Here is a 24,612-nt window from a genome sequence, read left to right as displayed (position 1 = left end):
ACCAACACCTTGTTTTACTTGTTTGTTTTTGGTAAGTCCCTAGCTGAAACATGCCAGGAGAAGATCTTAGTTAAGGCTTTAGGGAAAGAACAAGCCTAGAAGACGTTTCAGTTTTCTGGGGACACTGGGGTTTCATGCCCAGAGTTGTAACAAACCCTTGCTCCAACAGAAAATGCAACTGCTGCACACCTAAACCACAGAAGAATGAATATGGATTTAAAAATATAGAAGGCAAGCCTGGCATTGTCCTTGACTGGCCTTGCAGGATGAATGCCAAAAAAATCCCATTCCCCAATGTGTCTTCCTGGAGTGGTCACTTGGTGTTTCCTTCACTGGCAAATTCTGTGTGGCACCCAAGATAAAGGTGTTCTCTAGGCTTTGCTTTTTGCTGCTCACATTCATCCTGTAGAGGACACAACTGGCTTTTCTTTGTCCTAGAAGATTTGATCTAAGCAGTTTCTGCAGTAGCCTTCCCAAACCTAAAATGGTGCATGAGAAGTAGTTTACTTTTGTATTCAGGCAGGTGTGAAGGATAGGATTTGTTTTTTTCCTCAAGGCATGTCTCTCATAGCTGCCCAAAATGCTAAAAGCCCACTCCTTTTTACTTTGGTCTCCATGAATAAAAACTTACCCATTCTAAGGAGCTCATAAACAGTGTTTTCAGTTCATGGTCTCTCCTGGATTTGGCATACAGAGATGCCCAGATTAATTTCATTCTGGGGGAGAAGACAGGGCTCCAGAGGGTAAAGATATGTGTAGGGAGAGCCAGAAAAATCAGGCATTTGGGAGGGTGTAAAAACAGCCCTCTAAAAAGACACAGCGATCAGAAGTGGATTTTCTCTATCCTGGCTACCCGAGGGGGGGCACTCTGCTCTTGCACTGCAGCTGTAATGCCTGGAAATGCCTCCTGTTCCTGCCCCCTCAGGCACATGAGCATTGGGAAGGGTCTGCCACCGTGGCCACACTGGGGGTGTTCAGCCTGGCACAGCCTGCTCCCACCAGGGGCGAAGTCCCATGCCTGCCTTTGATCCCAGAGTGGCTTTGCATTTCCTCCAAGAATGCAGACAGAATTTGGAAAAGTCTCTGCAGCAAATGCCATGTGTTCAGCTGCCAGCCACAGCAAGGAAAACCACAAGAGCCATATTTTGCCTCCTCATGAGCTCAGGGCATCTCAGGCCAGGCCAGCTTGGTAGAGCTCTCCAGTTCCCGCAGGACAGGGATAAATTTGTGCGGTCAGAACCTGTGCTGCTCTTTAAGACAACGTCGGTCCTGTGCTTGGCTCTAAAATGCAGGTAGAAATCCCAGGGTCCAGGCGCAAGCCACAGTAGCAAGAGACGCTTGTGCTCATGAACAAGACTCAATCAAGTATTTCTATTCCTAAAAACTCATTTGTTTTTGTTCATCTATTTGTTGGTCCAGCTCAGTTCCCCTTAAATCTTGTCACAACTGTAAACTTGGGAGAATTGAAAGACATAGGAATTTGCTTCTGTGGTTTAGATGTGTGGACAGTCAACATTTTAAACTAAAGAAATCAGGAACTGAGTCACAAACCTTTCATGTGGACTAGGTAGTAGGCTGGCAAGAAAAGCCTCACTCATACCAAGATCACAGCTGGAGAACTCAGCAGTTCCTGGAACACTGCAGTCACATCCTGGCTCTCAGGGCAAATGCTTGGACCCCCTGATTCTGTGGTTTGCAAGTACTGACTTTCTATCAGTAAGGGCTGAGTTTCACCTTATATAATGAAGCTTTAGGTCAAAATTATGCAGCCAAAATAGAAGATTAAGGAATACAAGTATTTCACTTTAAGCAAATACTAGAACTTTAAAAGACATGTCCCAGAGGTCTTCAATTCAGAGAAAACAGGTCTGTATTTTGGACCTCAGTAACAGCAACAGTGGTTTAGGGTATAGTAAAACTTCAGGTTTCTGCTAGTAGTTCCAGATTCTACAATAAATGTAATTTTTTATTCATCACAGCATAGGATCTTAAGCTGGGAGGTCACAGTGTTCCAGTTAATATTGTCAGAAGCAGTTAAACAAATATTACTGTCCTTACAGTTTATACCCCAACCAAACCTCCCACTTGCTTTGGAATATCAAGTCATGGGTGCCCTGATATCCCTGATATTCTCTTGGTACCTGGGTTTTTTGGGAAGGAGTTCCAGCCCAACAAGGCCCCAGGTACCAGCTTCAAATAACAGTGATGCTACCAGCAATTACAGAGCTCCAGTTGAATCTGAAAGGAGAAGTCAAGCCCACTGTGTTTGAAGAGTTAACCACACACAGCTCCCTGCTTTGAAAACAGTTCCTGCCATCTGAGTCACTCCCAAACCTCTACTAAAACAGCCTAAAAGGGACTTACTTATTGCCTGAATTCCTTTTTTGCACAGATAATTTCAACTATCATTTACAATATATTTCCTCCTTTCTGTGTGCTGATTTCATCAGTCACCCCTTCCTCCACTACACTTCTATTTCATCTTTTACTAAAGGCGAAAAAACATGGGAAAAAAGCCCCAAACAAACGACTAAGCAGGAAAGTCCCTTTCCCCATAAGGTGAGAAGAATTTTGATTTACTTTACCCATTCTCCTCCTCAAAGCTGCAAATGAATCATGGACATTTCTCCTTTTGGGGCACAGCATCACAGCCCCCTCTTGACTGAGTGATGCCCACTCCTCTAGCACTCACAACCTAAACACCAGCCAGTCCAGCGCACTCCCAGCTTGGCAAAGACTTGCAAATTTGCAGGTTGATGAATATGTGAGTCTTGCCTCTCTCAGCTAAAGCCAGCTTCATCCATTATGAGAGGAAATGCAGCCCCCAGCCAGAGGAAGAAGCAGTGCTGGGTCAGATGACTGCACAGATGATAAGCCTTTCCAAGCTAGAGGGCAAATCGGTGGCATGTGGGATGCAGGACCATGTGGCTGGGGGGGATGGAAACTTTAATTGGCCAATATCGTGTCAGAGCCTATCTGGTTTGCAATTAGAGGCAGGTATGCAGTGAGAGAGGTGAATTGTTGGCACTTCCTTAAGCCCTTGAAGATGTTCCAGCGCAAACACTCAGGAAAAGTCCTACTCCAGGCTGTGCTGCCCTCAGGCTGGTGCACAGCAGCCCATAATATCTGCAGAGGGAAGTAAAGTACCAGCACAGCTGTCACTTGCACAGGCACCCTACATGCAGCTCAGGCAAATCCTCCCCTGCTGCTCTGCTTCCTGCTTCACTGGTGATTAATACATGCCAGGAACAGCCCGGTGCCATCAGGACTGTGCACAGACCTAGCACCGCCCACCCCAACTTCTTTACATCCCCTCTGTATTGCTTCTGCCTCGCCTACACTTCACAGAAACACTTAGTTCAGACCCCAATTATGCCTGGCAGATGATTAAAGCACCTCTTTGCTCCTGGGTACAGAAGTGCTCTGCAGGCCATATTGGGATTGTCTGGGAAGTGCTGCCTCCATCACTTCTGGGTGCAGCTCAGCTGAACCAGCTCCTCCTAGTCAGGTTAGAGGTGTCAGCTCCCCTCTCACGTGCCACATCTGCAAACCAAGGCATGAGGCTGCACTCAGAGATAACCAGAATATAAAGCACCAAGGAGATTGCTCTGTGGTACTTCCCACACAGAGGGAAAAGAAAACTGTTTTGTTCATCCCTGACTCCAGTAGGAACTTGTTGCTTTCTACACATAAGGCTCCCAGGGGATCCATTCACTGCTCAGTGCCACAGGATGCAAAGCAAATCTAAATTAGATACACTACGCAGCATGCAGCCCTGCCTCCTAACTACAGCAGGATCAAAGATAGCTTTAATTCCACTGACATGGGTTAGAGTCACCTAATGAATGCTCTGGGGAGGAAATCTGGCTGGATTTGGATCACTTGAGAGAAAGCAAGCAAGCTTCCAAGGCTGGAAAGGGAAAATGGGACCGATCCAAGAATTCTCAGGGAAGTTCATCAAAGCCCGGGTGGGATAAGGAGTAAAAACCAGGTGAGGGAGGAAGGAAAGCACTGGAGGATGGTGTTCTACATCCTTTCTCACCTCCCTCCAGAGTTCTTGGCACTGTAATCTCCCTGTATTTTGGCATCATTTCTGAAAGAGATAACCACTCATGCTTTTCACATGGTTCATTGCTGATAAGTGCTTCAAACCTTTCTAGGTTCCTGGATTTTAGGCCTGGCACAACTGAAAGGGTATGGGATGGCTTTGGTGCTTCTGAGACCATGGATCCAGCTCCAGAAGTGTGTGTGTAAAGAGTATTCACTGCTGGCATCAAGATGCTACAGGATATGTTTGTCCAAAAAAACAAACCAAAAACCAACCACTTTGGACAGAGAAAGCAGATTTAAAACAACTGCAAAGCAAAAGCAGGTGGAAAACACATACTCTTGGACCATTCATTTATGCTGTGCCTATGAACAGCTTGCAGAGCTGGAAGGATTCACAAGTCAACATGGATTGGTGTCACCAAGTCCAGCAAGGGGTTAGAATTACTCTCCTGCAAGCCCCTCAAGAGCTCAGCCTTTTCCTTCATGTCCTGCCTGGTGCCTGCTGGGCCTCTCCCAGGACCTGCAAGGGCACAGGTATGGAGCAACTCTCATTGTGACTCTGCTACCCGGATTTTCCAAGTAGGCACCCAAAACTTCAGTCCTCCAGCGTTATGCTGGAGTAAATGAAGCAGCAGCCTCTCCATCTTGTTCCATCCCCATGTTTGCCCTGTTCTGACCCAGCTTCACCAATATTGGCTCCTGCCTTGGTGGGTGATTTGTCTTTGGTGAATGACAGTGAGTTAATGAGTTTGTTTGGAATGAGAGTGTCTGCTGTGAAGATATGCAAAATACACCCTACACTGCTGCCAGGGAGCAGGGGCTTACCTGGGGCCTCTGGCAAAGGACCTCAGGAGAAACCCAAGATCAACCGTTACAGTTTTGGAGCTGGAATTACTGAGGACCAGAAGCCCACTATACTCCCACTGAAAAAGAGAAATTAGCAGCCTATGAGGGAGTTCAAGACACCTCAGCAGTTGCTGGGACAGAAGCATCTCCTTTTGGCACCACAACTGTGTGTCCTACACTGGATGTTTCAAGGAAACATCCCCTCAACACATCACATAACCAGCGCTAGATGGAGTAAGTGGGTAGCACTGATTACACAACGAGCCTGAAAGGGAAAACCCTATTTCCTAGGAATCCTAGAAAAGGTTATGAGTTGGCCAGAAGGCAGAGATTTTGGAACAGTGTCTGAAAAGATGACTTGTGCCCGAGAAGCACCACCATATGAGTTACCAGAGAATGAAAGAGGCTATGGGAGCTGGGAGTTAACAAAACTTGCATTTTGGCTACTGCTGAGCAGCGCTGTCCCTGTGGCATTCCTTCTCCCCCATGAAGGGCCTAGGAGTAGGCAAGGTCCTGGGAGAGGACACAACCAGGCCAGCTGACCCAAAGCAACCAAAGGGATATTCCATACCTATATGACATCAGCTCAGATATAAAAGCTAAGGAAGAGAGAAGAAATAGGGGGCATTTGTTATGCTACAGTGTTTGCCTTCCAGAGCATCTTCACTGATGGGAATTAGAGATGAATGTTTCCCTTTGCTCATGTACAAGAAAACTTTTGTTTCCCTTTTTTTGCATTACTAAACTACCTTATCACAATCCAATAGTTCCCATCTCATTTGGCACACAGCCAAATGACAGGCCTTTTTTGGAATTTATTCCCAAAAGAGAGAGGAACCCAAGACAATATATTTTCTACAGAACACTTCACTTCCATTTCTATCCCAGTAATATCAAATCCTGCTCTTTCCCTTAAACGTAAGCCCTTCCTGCATTACATTTATATCATAGTAATAGAAAATATTCCCCTTTCACTCCAGCAAAAGGTCTTCCCAGGTGTGCACCATATATGCAACAGAGTCCAAAAATACTAGAGGTACAAGGTAGAATAGAATTACCTAGAACACAATGGAGGAAAACACAACACAAGATATTTTACATGCAGCATTGGACTTCCATTTATATCCAAGTATCAGAAAATCTTGTTTTTTCATTCCAACAGAAGCTCTTCCCATGTGTGCACCAGGGCCAGGACTAGACCAGTTAGAGAGATGCACAACAGGGAAGTGAGGAGATGAGCTCTTTGGGATGCAAGCAAAACATGGTGGAGAGGTATCACAGTGTGAGACAGGGACCTTGGTTTGTTTCTTTGTGCATTAAGAGGAGCTCCAGAGCCTTTGAAGTATGAGACTAAGAGAAGTGAAAACACTGGAAGACACTGGGGAAACTGTTGCAAAATCTCTCCTCTCACCTGATCCATAGTTTTAATTTACTTCCTTCTCCTTTATCCATATCTTTAATTTTCACTGAAAAAAAAGCAACTGCAAGCCTTTCCCACACTTTTCCTTCCTCCATGATCAAACAGATCTAGTTTCTTCTCCCATTCCAAACTGGGTCTTGGTTACTGGATGTAGTTTCCAGTAAAATTAATTCCTCAAGTCCCCAGTGACCTTCCAGCAGCTGGCCATGGCTGACTGGGGAGGAGAAAGCCCAGGCAGGCAGCTCTGCTGTGGGGAAATAGCCACCTCAGCAACAGGAGAGAAGAGGCAGCACCAAAATTCCACCGACAGCTGCTAAGAACAAACTATTAGAGGCTATTAGAGGGTTGCAGCTGCTCCTCTCTGATTAAGAGACAGGGGCAGAAAGAAAAGCACAGCAAGAGGGGGATTAAAATCTGAAAGAGCCTGTCCTGCATGGCCAGGGGTGAGGGAAGTAGCCAATGCTTATTCTCCCTCTTGTAGCACAGGCTGGGCTGTGCATTTTATTCACTGTCCAGCTTGAGCTAACACGCAGCTCCTGAGCAAGGCCATGCTCTTTCCAGCTCTTTCTTCCCACTGCCTGAACCAGGACTAGGTGCTCATGTTATGCCAGGAGTCCTGGCAGTACCACACAACCCCTCATGGGCCCCCTAGCTCTACTGCAAAGGTACCAGGTCTAAACATACCTTATTTTCTTACTATCACTGTAGGAACAGGAGAGAACTTCAACACAACCAGACTATAAAAGATCCATACCTCTCTTTTCCTCTTGTTTTCATTTTCCTTAGGTGGAGTTGTTACAAACTGAGGTGAACAAACCATGCTCCTGCTCCATCTCCTCCTTCAACAGGACCAAGAACCTCAGCAGCATGAGTTCAGGACTCCTGCCCTACTACCAGAACCATCCCACCCTTCCTGCCACCCTTCCTACCTTCCTTCCTGCCTGCTTTCCCATCTGGATCCAGCTGCTGAGGCAGGTCTCATCCCACATCCCCAGACTCCAGTGTGTGGTGCAGGAGGGCAAAAATGGATGGTGACGAACTGCAGTAGACCAGTCTTTGGGGTCACTCTGCTCCCTGCAGGATGCTAAGATAGAGAAAAACACTCTGACGTGGGATGTGAGACAAGGTGTGAGCTCAGTAGCCATAAAGAAGGGTGCCTTGCCCAGAGAAGAAATGTGTAGTGGCTCCTGGAGATGACTCCTTGTCTTATCCCTCTGAGGAACAGATCGAGGCAGTCACCAGGCCTCATGGTACAGCCAGATGAGAGGCTGGCCCTTTGCAACACGAATAAGACCCCAAAATTGCCATCAGCAATCATAAGGCTCAGAACCAATCAGATAGCCCAGAATCCCCAAAACATTTTAGCTTTCAAATGGGTGCCTTACCAATTTCTTGGGCATTTTATTTTTGGGCTCTGCATAATTGATGTAGTGGGGGGGGGGGGAACTGATCTCCCCAAAGTCTGTGTTTCATTTTTTAACTATTTCCTGCACACAATCTGCAGACACCATGGGCTGGCAGTAAGAAAGTGCATGAAACTGAAGGCTTTGTACTTTGAACCCCTTTCCACATTATGCCATGGTGCCCAGGAGCACAGCTGGAGGTAGAGGGAAGGGGGTCACCCAGAAATCTAGAGTTGTACCACCAGAAGGATAAAGACAAGTCAATACCTCAGAGCTGGTGCAAGCTCACAGTTCTGCAGGTATTAGCTAGGGGTGTAACCAGCCAAGGATTGATGGCTTTCCTGGGGCCACATAACCCTTTTCTGGTCTTAGCCATGTTTGCTCCTTGCAGGAGCAGCCAGCAATTGCTGGCAATTTTGGAGCAATTGCTGCTCCTAAAAGCAATGCTGGACTAGATGGCTTGAGGCTCTGAACCTGAGTGGCAGTTCCCACTTGTTGCTACAGATATCATGTTCCTTGACAAGTGTTCAGTTGCACATTATTTCAAAGCCCCTTTGATTTGGCCCCCAAGTTTTCCTGGGGTAGCAAGCAGAAACCCAGGGAGCTTGGACTGGATGTGGGAAATGGCTGCATGCTGGAGAAACAGCTGTAGAGGGGGGACACAAAGAGGTGACTGAGGGCTGAAGCCATGTGTGAGCATGTGCAGTGACAGCCCAAAGCCACCATGGAGCAAGTGTGCAGCTGGCAGAGTTCGTGCCCTTGTGCAAGGCAATTCCAGCATTCCCGGCCCTCCACACAGCCCTGGCAAACCTTGCATGGAGGAAGAGCAGGACTCAGCAAGGTCAGAGGGGTCATGGCCTCCACACAGCCTGTTCAAGGCAGTCTGAGAAAGGGGACAGAGTGACTTACTGCCACTTGATGTTCAAGAGCTCTAGGTCATTAGCTGGGTGGAACCACAGAAAAAGAAGTTTTTAGGGCGATACCACTGAAAGAAAGCACCTGAATTTCCCTTCTTGGCACCAGCCCCGTTGCTAATAGAAGAGGCCAATTCTGACTCCCCTAAAAGCCCATGATTGTGAACAGAAACACATGAACACAGGCCCTAAAGGCGGGTAGCATCCCTTGAATGAGTTCAGCTGTGTACCATATGGATGCACAATTAGAAAACAAAAAGACACAAAAAGATTGATTTGTCTAATCTCAAAAAGAAATGTAGCTGGGAGCTTGAATTTATATTGAGATCCTCTCCAGTAGCTCAGAAAGCCATCACCATTTTTTTTCCTAGCAGCCTGCCAGACATGGCTTATTAGGACTTCCAAATTTGTTACAGTAAGAGTGAAAACAGAGACTCTGGAGATATTGAAGTGAAACTGTCTTGGTGTGAGCCCTACTGTGCTTGCACAGAATAGGTTGGTAATGGGAATGTATCCTCCACCTCTCTACTCTGGCACCAGACAGAGGCTTTCCATGGCAGTACAGCCATCCCCAAACTGAGCACGGGCACCTCTCCTGTGCTGCAGACACAAGGGTCATATCTCACCTCTGACCTCCGTGCACAAGCAATTTCTCCAGGGAAGGAAGCTGCTCCCAGCATCGAGCACCCTGCAGCGGCAGGGCAAGAACCTGGCAGCACCAAGGTGGCCGTGGCTGTGGAGCCCTGCCCCGTCTCCATGTCCGAGAGAACACCAGTGAGACAGACCAGACATATGCCTATCTCACATCATCCTCCTGCTGCAGGAACCTGTGATAGATCTTCACAGAGGGCTGAAGCTGGATCTGCCTCCCCACACTTTTTCTCCCCACTCCAGCTGGATCTAATGGCTCAAATGTTTTCTGCACCCTGAAGCAGGGAGTTTAATATACCTGATGACATTTTTACTGACATTAATTCTAATGAATCCTGATATTCTTGCTGTCCATATCTATTTAGTCTTCCTCTGAATCTTGATGTATTTTTGCCCTCGGGAATTTCTGGGGCATGCTCATTTCATGTCATAGGGGAAAATAAATTAAGAAAAATAGATTTTCACAACTAAAAATTTCCTTTCACCTGTTTCACTGTCATGATGTGATAAGAGAGACCCATTTATCATTTCCTATATTCCCAGCCTGTCTTGTGACTGATTTCCCAGGCTTTCAAAGTGGCAGATTCCCTCATAAAAGAACCATCCTCTGACTTGCCTACAGAGGTGTGGGTTGGAACGCCAGTCTTCCTTTCTTTTGCGTTTTTTCTTAGTGGCACTGCTTAAAAATCCTGCCATTATGCCCTAGTCACAAGACATATAAGGTTTCACCTCCCAAGAAATCTGTTTAATGTGTGCATGGGGTCTGAGAAATCTGTTAAATGTGTGGATGGGTTTTGCATAGAGCATCACAAAAACAAAGGAGTAAGGTCACAGAGGCTTATGCTGGCATGGAAAGCAAGTGAAAGGAGGCCAGTAGAAAAGGGGAGGGAAGGGGAGGTGCTGAGTTGAAATGAGTGACTTTGCAGCCATCCCCATCTTTGCAGTTCCTCTAGTGTTTGCTTGCCCTACAGAATGTCTTTGGGTGGCAGCACAGGCCTGGCTCCTGGGTCCTGTGCAGGCAGGAAGATGGAAGCTCTGAGGAGGAAAGCTGTGATGCACTGCAGGCTGGAGGGGGGTGTGTGAGCTGGGATGGGGTGTCCCCAGAGTCCGGTGTCCAGCTCTCTGCAGTTGAGCCGAGGTGTTCCCAGTGTCCAGCTCTCCAAGGTGCAAAGGCCAGGCAGGGCCATGGCAGTGGGTGACGGCTCAGGGCTGCTTGCAGGAGGTTTGCTCCTGGGTGGTGGAAGCTCTCCAGGTAAACAGGATTTTAAAGCTGCAAGGAGAAAACAGAAAGTAAGAACTCTTTTTGTCATCCTCTGTCCACCCCTTCCTGCAGAGGCCAAATGTAATTTGGTTATCTTTGGGGTCTTACTCCTTTCATCCATGACCATTTCAGCACTTCTAGGCTCCAATCTCCAAAGCTGTCCACATGCAGCAGCAGCGCTCTGATGCCTGTCACCCTGACTGCCACTCGGGGCAGAGGCTTTCTCTGGCCTCTTTGAGGATGTACCACTGTCTGAGTTTAGAGACAAGTTTAGGAGAAGGCATTCTCGAATGAGTCGTCTCTCTAAAAGGTTCCAACAATCCCTTTCCACCAACAGGAAATTAATGGCTGAAAGTGGAGGGGACAAACCCAACCCAACAGTTTATTAACAATCAGAATGTCCAGAAGGCAAGGGAAAAAAGAAAGTAAATAAATGCTAGAACTGTCAGATCTCATCCCCCGCCCACACACCGGACCAAAACCCCAAAATGCGAGGGAAAACACCGGCTCACGATGTGACCCGCGGCACAAGATGGCGCCGGCGTCCCCCTCAGGGAGAAAACGCCCAACAAACAGGAGCTTCACGCAGCAGTTCGGGCGACAGATGAAAACCTGCTGACTCTCTGGCGTCGACCTCCTCTCCACGGCAGAGGAAGGAGCTGGGCTGGAGCCTCTTGGTTTCCTTTCTCTCCCCGGCTCGGCTTCCCGAGGTGTGGGGCCGGAGGGGAGCGGCCCCTGTGCCGCAGGTGCCGTGTCTCTGGCCTCGGGCTAGCGGGGTGCGCGGTTCGCCTCAGAGACGGCCGAAGGATTGCTGCTGCAGCTTCTCCAGGGCCAGGGAAGGGAAAGCTTCTTGCCTGGGCTAACAAAACCAAGCTAGCCAAGCAAAAGCAGACTGCACCGCACTTCGTTTTTGGGGAGTGAGGATTAGAAAAAGCCGCCAAAGAGCTCAAGGCCATCCCCTCCCCCGGCCACACACCTTAAAGGTACGACAGCCATTTGGGACACAAAGCGGCCGGTCATGGACTAGATCATCATCATGAATCACTCCAAGACAAACACTTGCTCAGGTGTTCTACAGTGGACGATTTTTATCTCCCAAACACAATATATTTGATTTCACTTGAAGTTCACTGGGTCTGGTGCTGTGCTGCCTTCATATGAGCATGAATGGACAACAGGTATGATTCCAGATTCAGCCAGCGGATGCTGAGTTGAGGAAGAGAAAAGAGGCTTATAACTAAATACATGGTGTTTCTATATAAATATATATTATTATGTAATAAAAAATATTTAAATTCGGGCAGAAGTACAGACAGTTGGGCGAATAGCTCTGTAAAACTTACCAGGAAAATATCACTGGAGCAAAGTACTACTACAGATCCATAACTTTCCTTTCTTCCTGATGCAGATTTCCCTATCTCAAGGCAAAGGTGTGGAGAAGAAGCCAGCTTCTGGCTCACAGGTGAAAACTCTCCTCAGGAGACTGTTATTCCACCCTCAATATAATGAGTCAGTGTGTTTATACAGTTAAACTATTAAGATAATTTTACTTCTCAAAGTCTCAAAGCTTCTATAATTAGCCTCTGGCAATTTTAGGTTTGGAGCTATTAATGTGAATTGGAGGTTCATTCCTGTACAATTGCCTGTCCTGGTTGTGTTCGACTGGTTTGCGGGTTCCTGGGATAGCTCTGACAGTGAGCTGCAGGCTAGAGTCTTTACATATCTTCTCCTGCCTACCTGTAGTAACTACAGGCAATGATGTTCTTGGGATTATAAAGCAGAAAGCCTACTGAATTAGCAAAAAAAAGTATTGGTGATGCACTGAAGAGTCCCAGGAAACACACAGGGGGTGGAAGCTGTTTGAAAGCAGCACAGAATAGAGATGTGAAGGCTTTTCCCTTTGGTCTGGGGAAGGGAGCAAGAGGCCTTTTTTACCTTGGATTATTCCTTGTGTTTTCCAGGGCTTGTGCTTCCTTCTCCAAGCTTGGATTTGTAGTGCCAGGCTCTCGTGCAGTTACCAGCAGATTTGCATGAGCTCAATGCACAGCTGCTTTTCTGGAGCCAGGATCCAGCTCCAAGGGCCCAGTGCAAGTTCAGCCTGGGGCCAGCAGAAGCACCCAGCATCACTAGGGTTTCTCTTCACAGACTTCTTGCATTGCAATTAAGATAAGCTCTTCCCTAAAAATGGCTGGGGGGGGGGCGGGGCTGAAGGAGGGGAATTTCTCACCTTGAGTTCCTGTAGTTGCTTGAGGGACAAAAGTGTCACACACTTTGCTTTTTTGTTAAAAACAGAAGTCTTGAAGAGACCTTCTTTATTTAATGTTTGTGTAGCCATGGCAAAATACCATGTAACTGGACTTGAAGCAACACGTCCAGTTCAAGCACACCCGACCACCAAAGTTCTTAGATCCTTTTTATTCTACACTCACGTGAGATCTCTTCAGACTATAGTAAGTGTGAGATTCGTCTCTTGAGACAAATTTTGGGGTCAAACCAGTTCAGCATTTAGTTACAAGTCTCCTAAGCCACAGTGTCCCGTGCTATGCTGCCATGCAGGGAACTCTGAAGGTAGCCAGGAGGTGTCACCGAACACTTTGAGAGCTCTGGCATCCGAGACTTGGTCCCAGCCAGGAGAGCCTTCAGACAAGGCTTGGCTGGTAGAAACAAAATTATTATGGATTTGCCACATTTAATGGCACCTTCCTTTAGATGCTGGCCAGGAAAAATCATTTCAGAGGTGCTGGCAGCCAGCCCAGGCACATGGATGCAGGATTGAGCAGCCTTTGATCGGCTCAACTTGTTAATCTGCCCACACGTGCCACATGTCTCCTCCCCAGGATCTCCCAGCTGCTTTGGTGCCTGGCAAACCTCCCATATCCACCCTTCCCTCCCTCCTTCTCTCTAAGCACCTGCTTTCCATGGCAAGGGAGGGAGTGGAGCCCTGGCTCTCCCCGTCCCTGCCAGCCCAGTCATTGTGCAGTGCAAGTCCTGCTCTCCAGACATGTCTGCTCAGCTGAAAGGAAGAGACAAAAGGCAGCTGCCCAGATCATGAGCCGTGCATCGATCCCAGGCATCTCCCCCACTATTCCCATGCTCTCCATACCGCTGGGCCTTTGGCAGCCCTCCCACCATGACCCTAAAGTCATTCTTGATTGTGCTTCTCATGCCCCACATGGGCCCTTTGGGTAAACAAAAGCCACCCAAAATCTCTGCCAAATGTGAGTCCTCCCTCCCCTGCCTGCAGCAGCCAGGCTGGCAGCTCCCTGCCCTGTCCCCTGCTGGGGTCCCCTCCTTCTGGCCTGTACAGCTGTCCTTGGGGACAGTGGCAGCTGCTGGATTGGGGAGTGGGGATCTTTCAAAGTGCCAGGTTCTGATGGGCTGTCATGGGAAGGAGTCGAAAGTGCTGAGACTTGCCCTGCTTGCCTGCCTGTGTACCCTCAGCCACCCTCCCTGGCATGGGTGGGCATCTTCAGGAGCTGATGAAACCTGCTGAGGACCAAAGCAGATCTGGATGCTGTTTCTTCCTTGCTGTTGACTTGAAAAATCCAGTCCAGGAGGATTCTAACCCTCCTGGATGAGTATGATGACAGTGATGGTACAGTGGTGTTTGCTGGTGAGGTGGAACAGCCCACTTGCTTGTCCCCAGCCTTCCCCCACCATCCCTGCGTGCTAGTGGCTGCTGCTGGGAAAACCAGCGATGCATCTTCTCTGGAAATAACAAGCATGTGATTGTTTTTAATCTGACCTAGCCAAAGCAGTCCTGATAAGAACAATCCTTCATCAGGAGTGTTCTGATGACCTTGGACAGGAGCTGCTGTCCCTGACAGCTGTTCTCAGCTGCACTAATATTCCTTCAGAGGTATTTCCTGTGAATACAGCACCCTGCTCCTCCAGAAATGCCAAATTTTCCCTTTGACACACAGGGCCTGATGCTGGGTAACCTCTCCCATTCAAACTGCAGTCCCAGACAAGAGTAAACCATCACATGCAATGAGAGGTCAAAAACAGGGAGTCAGGAAGCACCCCGAGCTGTGCCTGCCCCCGTGCAGCTGTGTCCCCCCCATACACCACTCACACATTCTGCATGGGGATATGATCCCTCTGGGAACTTCTCTGTGTGTTTTAAGATTCTTTCTGTGCTTGCAGAAGTACAGAAGTAGTGTGTGCTTGGGACAGCTCTGTGTCTGCTTCTTCATGTGATGTCACACCACTGCCATATGGTCCTCACTCAGTCTCATCAGGTGGTGGCAGCCCATGGCCCCACTCAGGCAAGCAAAGCAGGGAGTTGTACCGACAGCCAGCAGTCAGAATTTGTGCCTCCTTCCCCCTGTATTTACCCTACTGAAACAGAATGCAAATATGTGTTTAAAAAAACTGCAGGGAGCTGGCAGGGGACCAGGTGTCATGTCTGTGTCACTGTGTCAGCTCTTGCAAGGCCTACGGCAGCATCACCAAGACAACAACCTTTCAAAGGAGGAGCAATCGGTTCCTCTGGAGAACACAGCAGCAGCCTGACCCCGGCAGCCTCCAAGGTCTGCTTGGCTCTAGATAAGCATCTGCTTCCCCACACAGCACTTATCTCCTTTTCCAAGGCTCTCATCACTGAAGCTAAGAGGCTTCATGACTGATTTACCTTTTACAACAAACTAGCTGGGAGGTGAGTATTATTTCATGCTAGAGATAAGGGTACATTGATTGAACTCACCTAGAAATCTTGTTATAAAGAAGGAAGAGAATTTAAACCTGTGGAGCTCCGGTATCACTCATTAGTTGCAGGCGGAAGCTTTACTCCGTGTGGGAGTGCAGCTGATCTCCCTACAAACCATTTCTCACCAAAGACCCTGCTAGGAAACCATTTTATCCAATCACCCTTTGGCTGGGGCAGAAATGAGAAGATGAAAGGTGCTACCTGGTAGTAGCATAACATTTCCAATCCTGGGTTAAAATGAGGGTTTAAAAAAAACCCAGGAGGTTGGGAAAGTGGCAGGGGGAATAACAGGTTGGAGAAACAGAAGTCTGAGTTCCTTATGTCTCTGGGATTTGGCACAGGGATCAAGGGCAGTATGTTTGGCCCACGTTGCTTAGTCTGTAGCACTGTCTCCCTGCACACCTGCCCGTGTCAGAGCTGAGGAGAGCCGAGGCTCAGGTTTTCTTTGCTGAGGAGCCACAGGTGCCCCACTGCAAGCATCCCCAGTGAGCTGAGCTTGGCTTTCTGCCCCCTCACACTCGCTCCCACAGCTTCCTCTTCCTGCTGAGGCAGGGGAAGCCCAGCACCCACACCTCCAGACAGCCCTGCTGGCACTGCCTGGCTGCAGTGAGCACGGTGGAGCTCGGACAACAAGTGCAAATCCTCTGGGCAAAGGGAAGGAATTTCTGAATGGGATGCATGCACCATTCAGCTTCTGGCTCAAGCAATATCTTGCTGTGGTCCCGGTGGGGATAACAAGCGGCAGGAAGAACTACACTAGAAAAAAGGCACATGTAGGGGCTGAGGTGGGGAAAGGAAGAAGCAATGTAAGCAAAAGGAGGAAATGCTATGGTGAGCCAAATGAGCCTGCAGGGAGAGGGCTTCTTCATGTGCCGGGGATCCAGCCAAGCACTGACTTCACTGTTGTTCTTTGAAGAGAGATAAAAACACCGGTTCACTCAGACCATGGCCCAAAGAGCTTTGGCAACAAACCCTTCTGTTGCCCTCTTCTGGAGCCACCTTGGCTCCTACAAGGAAGGTTTGCCATCCAAAGACAGCTGGGCAAAGGTGAGAGAAAAAATTAAATCTATTGAGCATTTTTTGGTGCCCCAGCAGTTAAAGATCCGATCATAAGGGCATCTAATTTCTGATGAAATTTGAGTACCTCCTGGAAAACTCAAGCCTCACCAGAGTGGCATGTTTGCACATCTGACTGTATGTTGAATTTTCCTTACTATAACTCAGAAGAAACCTGCAAATGTTTCTTGCACCCTTATTTTCAAGGGCAGCAATTGAACAGGTTTTTTTTTTAATTTTAGTAAAGCAAGATTGGCAGTTGGAAATGCTCACATTTCAATGAGGACTGAAAGCTATAAATAAGAAGAGTCCTGAAATGAATTTGGGTGGTACAGACTGCGTCGTGCCCTGTGTACACACAGGGTTTAGAAATAGAAATTTTTAGAAATAACTATGGTGTTGGTGCCCCAGATTGTTTGTTGCCCCATTTGTGCAATAGTTTCTCTTTGTTTACTTAAGATTAGCCCCTATCATCAAAGTCTCCAGGTTGTTTAATAGGGAAATGGTACCTTTGTGCCTTTTTTTAAAGGCTTTCTGCATGGGGACTCAGAAGGGTTCAGGTATGACATTTTGGACATATCCCTCTCACCATTCTCATCTCTTTCATAGCTCTGTGTTGTACTGAGCCATTTTCCTAAGTGATGCATTGTGGGAATTTGAGAAAATACCCTCAGCGTGCAGTCTGAAAACTTACTATTCTCACTCACTGGAAGGGAAACTATTCCTTCCCTAAGAGAAATAGAGACTTGTGTTTTTGGGTCAAAACCACACTAAATATGTGCCTTCTGGGGAATGTCTTTGACATCTGTTTTTAAACGTGTGTTAATGAACAAACCAGTGCCTCCAAGCAGAGTCACGGCTCCCAGGAGAACATCTTAATCATTAACCATGAACTGCACAATTTCCCTGCAGCTTCGAGAGCAGGGCTTTAGATGGAGATCTCATTAAGGGCCATCAGGAAACATCCCAGCTCCAGTGCCTGGGAGGGCACTGAGCAGGGACCACTCACAGCCCATGCTGTATTATTGCTTACATCGACTGAAGATGTTCCCCCCAGTCACTGCAGCAAGCACAGGACTGAACTCCGATATACATCCCAGGAGGCCTTTAGTTTGGTCTCTTAACAGCTTAAAAAGAGGTCTCTCCCCTGGATTCCTCCTATCATCCCATTTTAATCAAGAGCATCCAGACATTGCTGAGCTGTTCTCAAGTTCAGTGGTTTTCAGATCTGCCCTCTAGCATGCAGGAGGGAGACTTCAGGTCAACCCCAAAAGGAGCAACTAGGCTCACAAAAACTCAAAAAGTTTTTAATCAAGGCATCCCCAAGCTAATTTGTTGGGGGAGAGGGGTGGTGTTTTGGCGTTTGTTTGTTTTTGTTATGTAGTCAGATATCCCAATAGCCTTGTGTGAGTGCAGGGAAGCTGCACTGTGTGAAACAAGTGAAACCTAAGCTGTGACCTTGGAAGGCAGAGTTTGCTTTGATTTTCTTAAGGCTGAGGACAGGGGAGTCACTGAGAGCTGGTGGTTTGCCTTGGAAGGAAGCTGCCCCAAGGGTTGATCTCCTCCCTTTGTCAGCCCAGCGTCTTTATCAGCTGCTCCACAAACACTCTGAGTCCAGTCGGTCAGGCTAGCTCCACAAACAGAGTTTTTGCTTTCAAATACCGAAGCCAAAATCAGTTGCTGAAAAGGACATCCAGGTACTGAATGGCCTGGAAAGTGAGGGTTGGTTTCTTTTAATGTATGTGTGTACACAGGACTTGCTTTGTAAACAAACTGGTGCCATCAACTGAAGGTTCCCAGGGTTTCCAGCAACAGGAGGGGGAAACTGGCATGGAAAAAGAAAAAGCAAAGTCTGCAGCCATCGCCAGGCACACAGAAGCTGAAGGAAGAACAGATTCAAGTTATTGGGCCAAAAATGTTCCATTTTATCATACACTTAGAGAGCTTGTGCAGTCCTCTCCCTATACCTTAAGGCAGCATCCAAACAACTTTTTCCTAGAAACAGGGCTGAACAGCTTTTCAGTAACTCATCAGTGCTTGCACTGTTCACAGAAATCTTGATGTAATAAAAATATGGATGCATTGGTGACAACGGCAGTGACCAGTCTTCTGCTCTGTATTGGTGGCAGGTAACAATTAAGCCAAGAAATCTAATATAGCTAGGGCTTGAGAAGAAAGCACTATTAAAATAACCTTTCCCTTTCTGAGTGACATCCTCATCTTCTGTGTTATCCTTCTGTAGGATTAGAAATCCTACACAAAGAGCAGTTGGCCTGTACATCAACTGCCTGGTCCTGCTTTTTTCAGGGAACCCCTCCTTCTTCAGGGAGGATGCAAGCAAGACCAATGAGTTCACTCCCAGTGACCTGAAAGCCACTGGGAATACTAGGAGAAGCTTATGACTAAAGCTTTCCCTGGGGAAGAGTCAGAGTCAGGAAAGGCAAAGTTATGTTGCAATTTCTGGGTCAAAAATGTGTAAACAAGCTGTTGACCCACTGCACTCCCTCTATAAGAAGAGAATAAACCAAGTAGGAAGCTCCACTGAGCTCCACTAGACCCTGAAGCCTGCTCACTCAGGTCGGGTTCTGGTGAGCACCACTAAGAGCTTTTAAAGTAGCTTCTTTAGGAATTGACACCTACTGCTGCTTCAGCTGGCAGCATACCAAGATCCACAGGATCATCTCTGGTTTGACCCAGTGGAGATGAGCTTTAAAGCCCCATTTCCTGCATCTCCTGCCCAGCGCCTTTGCAATTTTATGTGTTTCTTGAGCCAAACACATAATCCCATTACATTTTTCAGAGGTCACCAAGCTTGTACTCACAGAGCATCCACTTTTGCCAGAGCCCATGCAGTGATGCAATACCAGCAGCTTTCCAAAACAAAACTTGTTCAGTAGATGCACAATGCCAGCCTTGCACTACCACTGAAGCAACCCGTGACACACAAGTACTGGAGGTAAGGTTAGTCCTGGAGCAGAATACTCTGTGAGAACAGAAAGTAATTAACTTACAGATTTGGTCAGATCCCTGCCAAGATTTCTAGTCCACTGCACTGTTCAGTGATTACTTAGACTTGACATGAGGAGTCCAAGACTTGACAGAAGAACATAAGGTTCTCAAGGTAGTGTGAACTTGCTTGTTATGCCAAGGGTGGGAGTGCTAAAATGTGTCTGATGCAAACCCATACTGGAAGAGTCCAACTGAAAAAGCTGTATCCAGAGAATTTACAGCTGAATTCTGAAAGCCTGGGTCTCTCCCACAGGTGAACATAAAAGTGAAACATTACCAGGAAGTTTGACATCTGAGATGGAAACTCTTTGCAATACATAAATATTTCAGTGGGAGATTGCAGTTTTGTTAGTGCTCTGGATGCTGCATTCTTGTATTGAGCAGCAAGTGAAAGCCAGAGGCCTAGTTTGGGTGTCTGAAGACAGTGAGGGTGCTGGCACTCCCTTCCTCAGGACATTCCTGCCTGGAGAACCTTTGCTGGACATCCCCACTCCAACATCCCAGTTTCATTTGAAGCCATTTTTTTCTGTTGGCAGCTCTTGGCATAGTGCCAGGCTCACAGCATGAGAGTCTGTGAGCCAGCCAGGCAAACGCAGAAGCAGCATGAGCTGGATTGGGAAGCCCCTGCAAGATCCATGCTTCTGTGTTGCCATCTTGCTCTGGTGCAGAGCACCAACTCACGGTGCCCTGCAGGGGCCTTGGCAGAGCAAGGCCCTGAGGATGCCCAGTGAAAACCGGGGACTTGTGCAACAAGGGCATTTTAAAACTGCTATTTACCACCTCTCCAGTTTTGCCTTTCTTTTCCATCCCTTCCTCTTTTGTCTTTACTATCTTGGGAAGTGAGAACACAAATTGTGACACAAAGTGTGGTTTCGCATATAACACAGCTGGAGCATTCAGCCATGGAAACTTCTGCTTAAGTATGACTTACTAGTTCTTATTTTGTCTTCTCTTGATTGAATTGAACAGTAGAAGGGATCATAACCATGAGACCCACTTGCTCCTTAGAAAGCATCACTATCTGTCAGTTACTCAGTACTTTTGTAGGTATACAAATACTTTTAATAGAAATATTTTACAAAAGTCTGCATATTTCTAATTAAACTGAGCAAAAATATAGAAAAAATCAAAACTAGTTGGCAGAGGTCAGAAAGGAAAATAAATGAAGACATTAGGATAAACTTCCATTTTACTTTGGATTGCTCATGCTTTCAGACTGAAGTGAAAAGACCTCAGAGAATTTAAAAATCTGAAGTTTGTCTTGAGCCTTCATCCAAAACATAATTCAATGTAAATGAATTATGATTAAAGAACGGAAAAATGATTCATCTTATTTCTAAAGACAAACTAGTATTTTTCCAAACAACTCTAATGAGGGATTTGTGAAATAACCATTTGTCTTTGCAGCTGTAGCCTCCTAATTAGACTTTCATTCGAAGGTGAATTTTTAAACCCTTCAGACCTGAGACATTACACACAATCCTCTATAATCTCTTCCTGAGGAAATGATTGTATTATTTAGTGTTCTTTGTGCTGGGTAATTACAGCAGGCTTCTTTCCTCCTTTCCATTCCTTGTTCTCTTTATGTACATTTGCAATGGGTTACTAGGGCCACAGTCTCTGCTGCTTTCCAGTGTATTATTCTTCAGTAAGATGCAGCAAGAAACAAGGGACACAGGCTTGGAGGGGTTATTCAGCATGGAAGATTTGGGTTTTTAACACAGAAACTGCAATACCTTTTGTCTTCAATACTCATATCTAGACAAACACAGCGTAGCAGCACAGGCTGTAGGAGGAAGTGCAGCAGCAGGGGGAAAAAAAGCACATGCAGAGGAAGCTCTGAGAGTTTCCAGATGGCAAACACCAGAGCAGAGGTCAGGAAATGTTTGAGATGATTGCAGGCAGTGCTTTTCCTCTGCCCAACCAAAGGCTGAGTGTCCTGCTGGGGAAGAGATCTCTATCTTGAGGCAGGTCACAGGCAGCTGGTAATGCTTCAACTCTGTTCAAGAGTTGAAGCCTTTTGGTTCTGCTTTATTTCTCACTTGGCAGGAGCTGGGAGCTTCTTATGGATGCCCTCACAGAATGTCAGAGCTCTTTAGACAGCAGTTGCCAGCCCTGGCTTTAAAGGACCTTCAGAATTGTTTCAGCTCTGAAAATTAGGAAGGATGGCTGATTCCTGAGGCATATTTTATTTTCATAAGAAGGAAACAATAAATAAAAGTAACATTCCCTAGGACTGGCAGCAGAAGCAGCATCTATAAGGCTTTCTGCGAAGATATTTAGTCCGGCATGCTGGGCTGGAATTCAAGTACTGTGTGCTGTTCCTGGCTCTGCCAGAGCATGCCTGTGACCTGTAACAAACCCCCTCACCTCTGCTTGCTCTCCTGCCTTTTCTAGCACCATTCCTCAGACAAGCACTCCAGTGCCTGTACCATATCTCAATCGGCTTCTGCTCAGGATGTTTTCTCCAAAGGCAGGACCCAGTGTATTCATGCAAGGCAGACTGGACTGCATTCAGACTTCATTAGCTAATCCCTATTTAATGAGACTGGTAAGAAGTCATGTGTATACACACACACACACACATAGCCTTGATTGTGCATTATAATACAATAGCACTTAATGCTGAGGTAATAGGAGCTCTGCATACTTTGAAAATGAAAGCCATAGAAAGTGAATCTTGCATTAGGAAAAAACAAGTAGCCTGTTTTTTAGTGATCAGCTTTGTTGCCTGGGTACCAAGTACAGAAGCTCCTTTTTGCTTCTTGCCAGGAGCCTGTAAGAGTATGCTGTATTTTATTTCAGTCCAGAGCCATTATGGCCATTTATCCATCTCCACAGAAGTGCTCCATTTGCTGCTTCACATAGACCCAGGCTGGCATCAGGGACAATCCTCCCTGCCTGGTTAGGGCACTCGCCCAAGGGTGCCTCAAGGATCTTTCAGGGGAGGATTTGAAGTCTCAAAAGCCTTATTGTCCGGGCAAGGCCCAGAAAACAGTGATCCTTCCCCTACCTGCTTTTCTGTAGGCCACTGAAAGAATGCAAGGCTGTGCTGCCCAGCAGCTGCTGGCTGTATCAAGTGGGATAACTGAACGGGGGTGGAGAAACAGCAGCAGAGACTGCTGGACTTGGGATTTTACCAGCCTGGAAAAGCTGTGATGATTGGCTGATGTAGTCTGCAGACAAGACAAGGCTGGTGTCTTGAGACACCAGCAGATTCAGTGTGACTTAACACAGCTTCACTCATCAGGAACACAGCTGAACCTCAGGAACTCACAGCACTGCAGCTGGAAAGCAGAATACATAAAACTGAGGTGCTGGCACTTGGGCTAAGGACAGTCACCTTTCTTTATTCTGGGAATGAATTAGCTTTCTCATTTTCTATTGCAAATCAGAGGATTCATTCTTCAGTTCCAAGTCCTAGAGACTCTTGCAGAATTAAGCCAGGTTCCTGCCTTCCCATCAAAATGTCTAATAAAATTGCAGGACACACAAGGTTTCTGAACAACATGGCTGCAAGCCCCAGTGCCTCTGAGGGGCTTCCACAGCCATAATCACTGAGGAGAAATAATTACATACACCTGGAGGAGTGAAACCCAGCTGATTCCATTTAAGCTGCAGTGCAACCTCAGCCAAATCAATATGCAGGAAAAAAGTAGAAATTCTTATTGATAGTAGCAAATTTTCAGTGAAATAGAGTTGATTTGCACATTTCCGTGTTTTTCAGAACACTTATCACTCCTCCAAGCTGCTGTGAAGAAAAACACCCAAACAATCTCAGTGAAATTTTCCTAGAAGTATGTTCAGTGCTGGGGAACAGGGGTTTTCCAAAGTAACTTCTGACCCTTAAGTGACAAAGCCTAGCAGTGAAAACACAGCAGTTCTCTAACATAAGAGATCAAAATACTGTTAAATCTCAGCTTCTTCCCACTATGCCAAGTACCTTTGCATTTGGTGAAAAGGCCCAGTCACAGAGACCAAAAGCTGCTGTTGCTTTCTTCCAGTTTCTCCTTGCTAAGTGCGTACCCTGAGGAAGAGCTGGAAATAAACTCTTTCCCTAATCAATTCTATGGAGAACAGCAACTCCAAAAATACTGTTATTCTATTTAGTAGCATCATCACTATCAAAGATGTTTAATTTACTAATTGATTGTATGCAATTCAGTCCAGAAATACCTATTTTTCCAGTTAAAGAGAAGGCCCTGGGACTGCGCAGGGAAAATCCTTAATGAGATGTAGTGAGGCGCTTTGAAGATATAAGTTGTTGTAGGAGTGATGGGGGTACACACTAAACTAGGGCAATTACTCACTGAATTACCTCTAAGTGGTGGCTGAGATGAGCTGTCTGGCTAAAGGAAGCAATAGCTTCCTTTAAAAGTAACAAATGTTGTTCTTTTAACTCTTCTACCAAAAGTCACATTTTCACCAGTTAATAGTGAGTCCAGGGACAAGAATTCACGAAGTGGAGATAAAACCTAGCTGTTTCAAGCAAGAGCTCAAGCACAAATTGTTTTTACAAATTAACTGAAAGGCGGATCAATCAGTAGTTTTTAAACTGCCTTTCTGAAAAGCAAATCAGAAAGACTAAGAAATACTTAACTAGCTTTATACTAAGTCTTATGGAGTGCCAACACATTTAAATAGCTGCTTTATCAGCCTATAAATCAGCTTCAACATACAGGGACTATGAGTAGGAGAAGGTTTTACTCCAGTTCCTTTATCTACTCCAAGTTCTCCAAGAAAACAGAAGGAACTTGCCATCAATAGGCAAGTCTGAAAAAAATACAAGGAAGTAACTAAGCATTGTCTCTTCTCACAGGTGTTGATTTCCCTATACCCCCACCAAGTTACCACACCACACTCAGGGGCATTGCATCTTTTTAAAAAACAATTTACCTTACAGAAGGCACATGCTGGAGCATGCTTTGCTTTCCTTCAAGGTCTTTCCTCACCCTGAGAGATCACGCTGGAAGTGCTGGTGTACAACTGCAGTTCTGGGCCTTACCCAAAGCATCTCACCAGAGAACCTGAGTTTCCTCTCTGAATTTAAGAGACAATGCAACTTCATTAAAGGGGATCACCTCCAATCACACCTTTTATTACAGTCAGCACTACTGTGACTGAGTCCCCTTCCCTATTTGGTTCTGAGAAATGTGAAGAGATGAGTCAGTATCCATGCGTGGTTTCTCAAGAACTTGAATTTACCCTTGGAATACTTTCCAAGATTCCAGACACCTACTACATATCAATAATATTTTAAACTATCTGCAAAGCCTCATTCTGAACTGTTTGTT

At 46.5% G+C, this 24,612-nt stretch overlaps 1 protein-coding gene across 1 annotated transcript in view; it reads right to left on the bottom strand.

Moving 5' to 3' along the window:
- Positions 1-10,421: 10,421 nt before the first annotated feature.
- Positions 10,422-24,612, bottom strand: part of CHKA (choline kinase alpha) — a 36,994-nt gene continuing 22,803 nt past the window's right edge. Inside the window, exon 12 of the mRNA XM_084207711.1 lies at positions 10,422-10,554. Coding sequence (XP_084063837.1) covers positions 10,549-10,554 — 6 coding nt within the window. The 3' untranslated portion in view covers positions 10,422-10,548. The remainder of the gene's footprint in view (positions 10,555-24,612) is intronic.

Source organism: Fringilla coelebs (genome assembly GCF_963513975.1).
Source record: "Fringilla coelebs genome assembly, chromosome: 6".
Taxonomy (NCBI): domain Eukaryota; kingdom Metazoa; phylum Chordata; class Aves; order Passeriformes; family Fringillidae; genus Fringilla; species Fringilla coelebs.
Note: the sequence above shows the minus strand (reverse complement) of the source record. Positions and strands in the feature narration are given on the sequence as shown.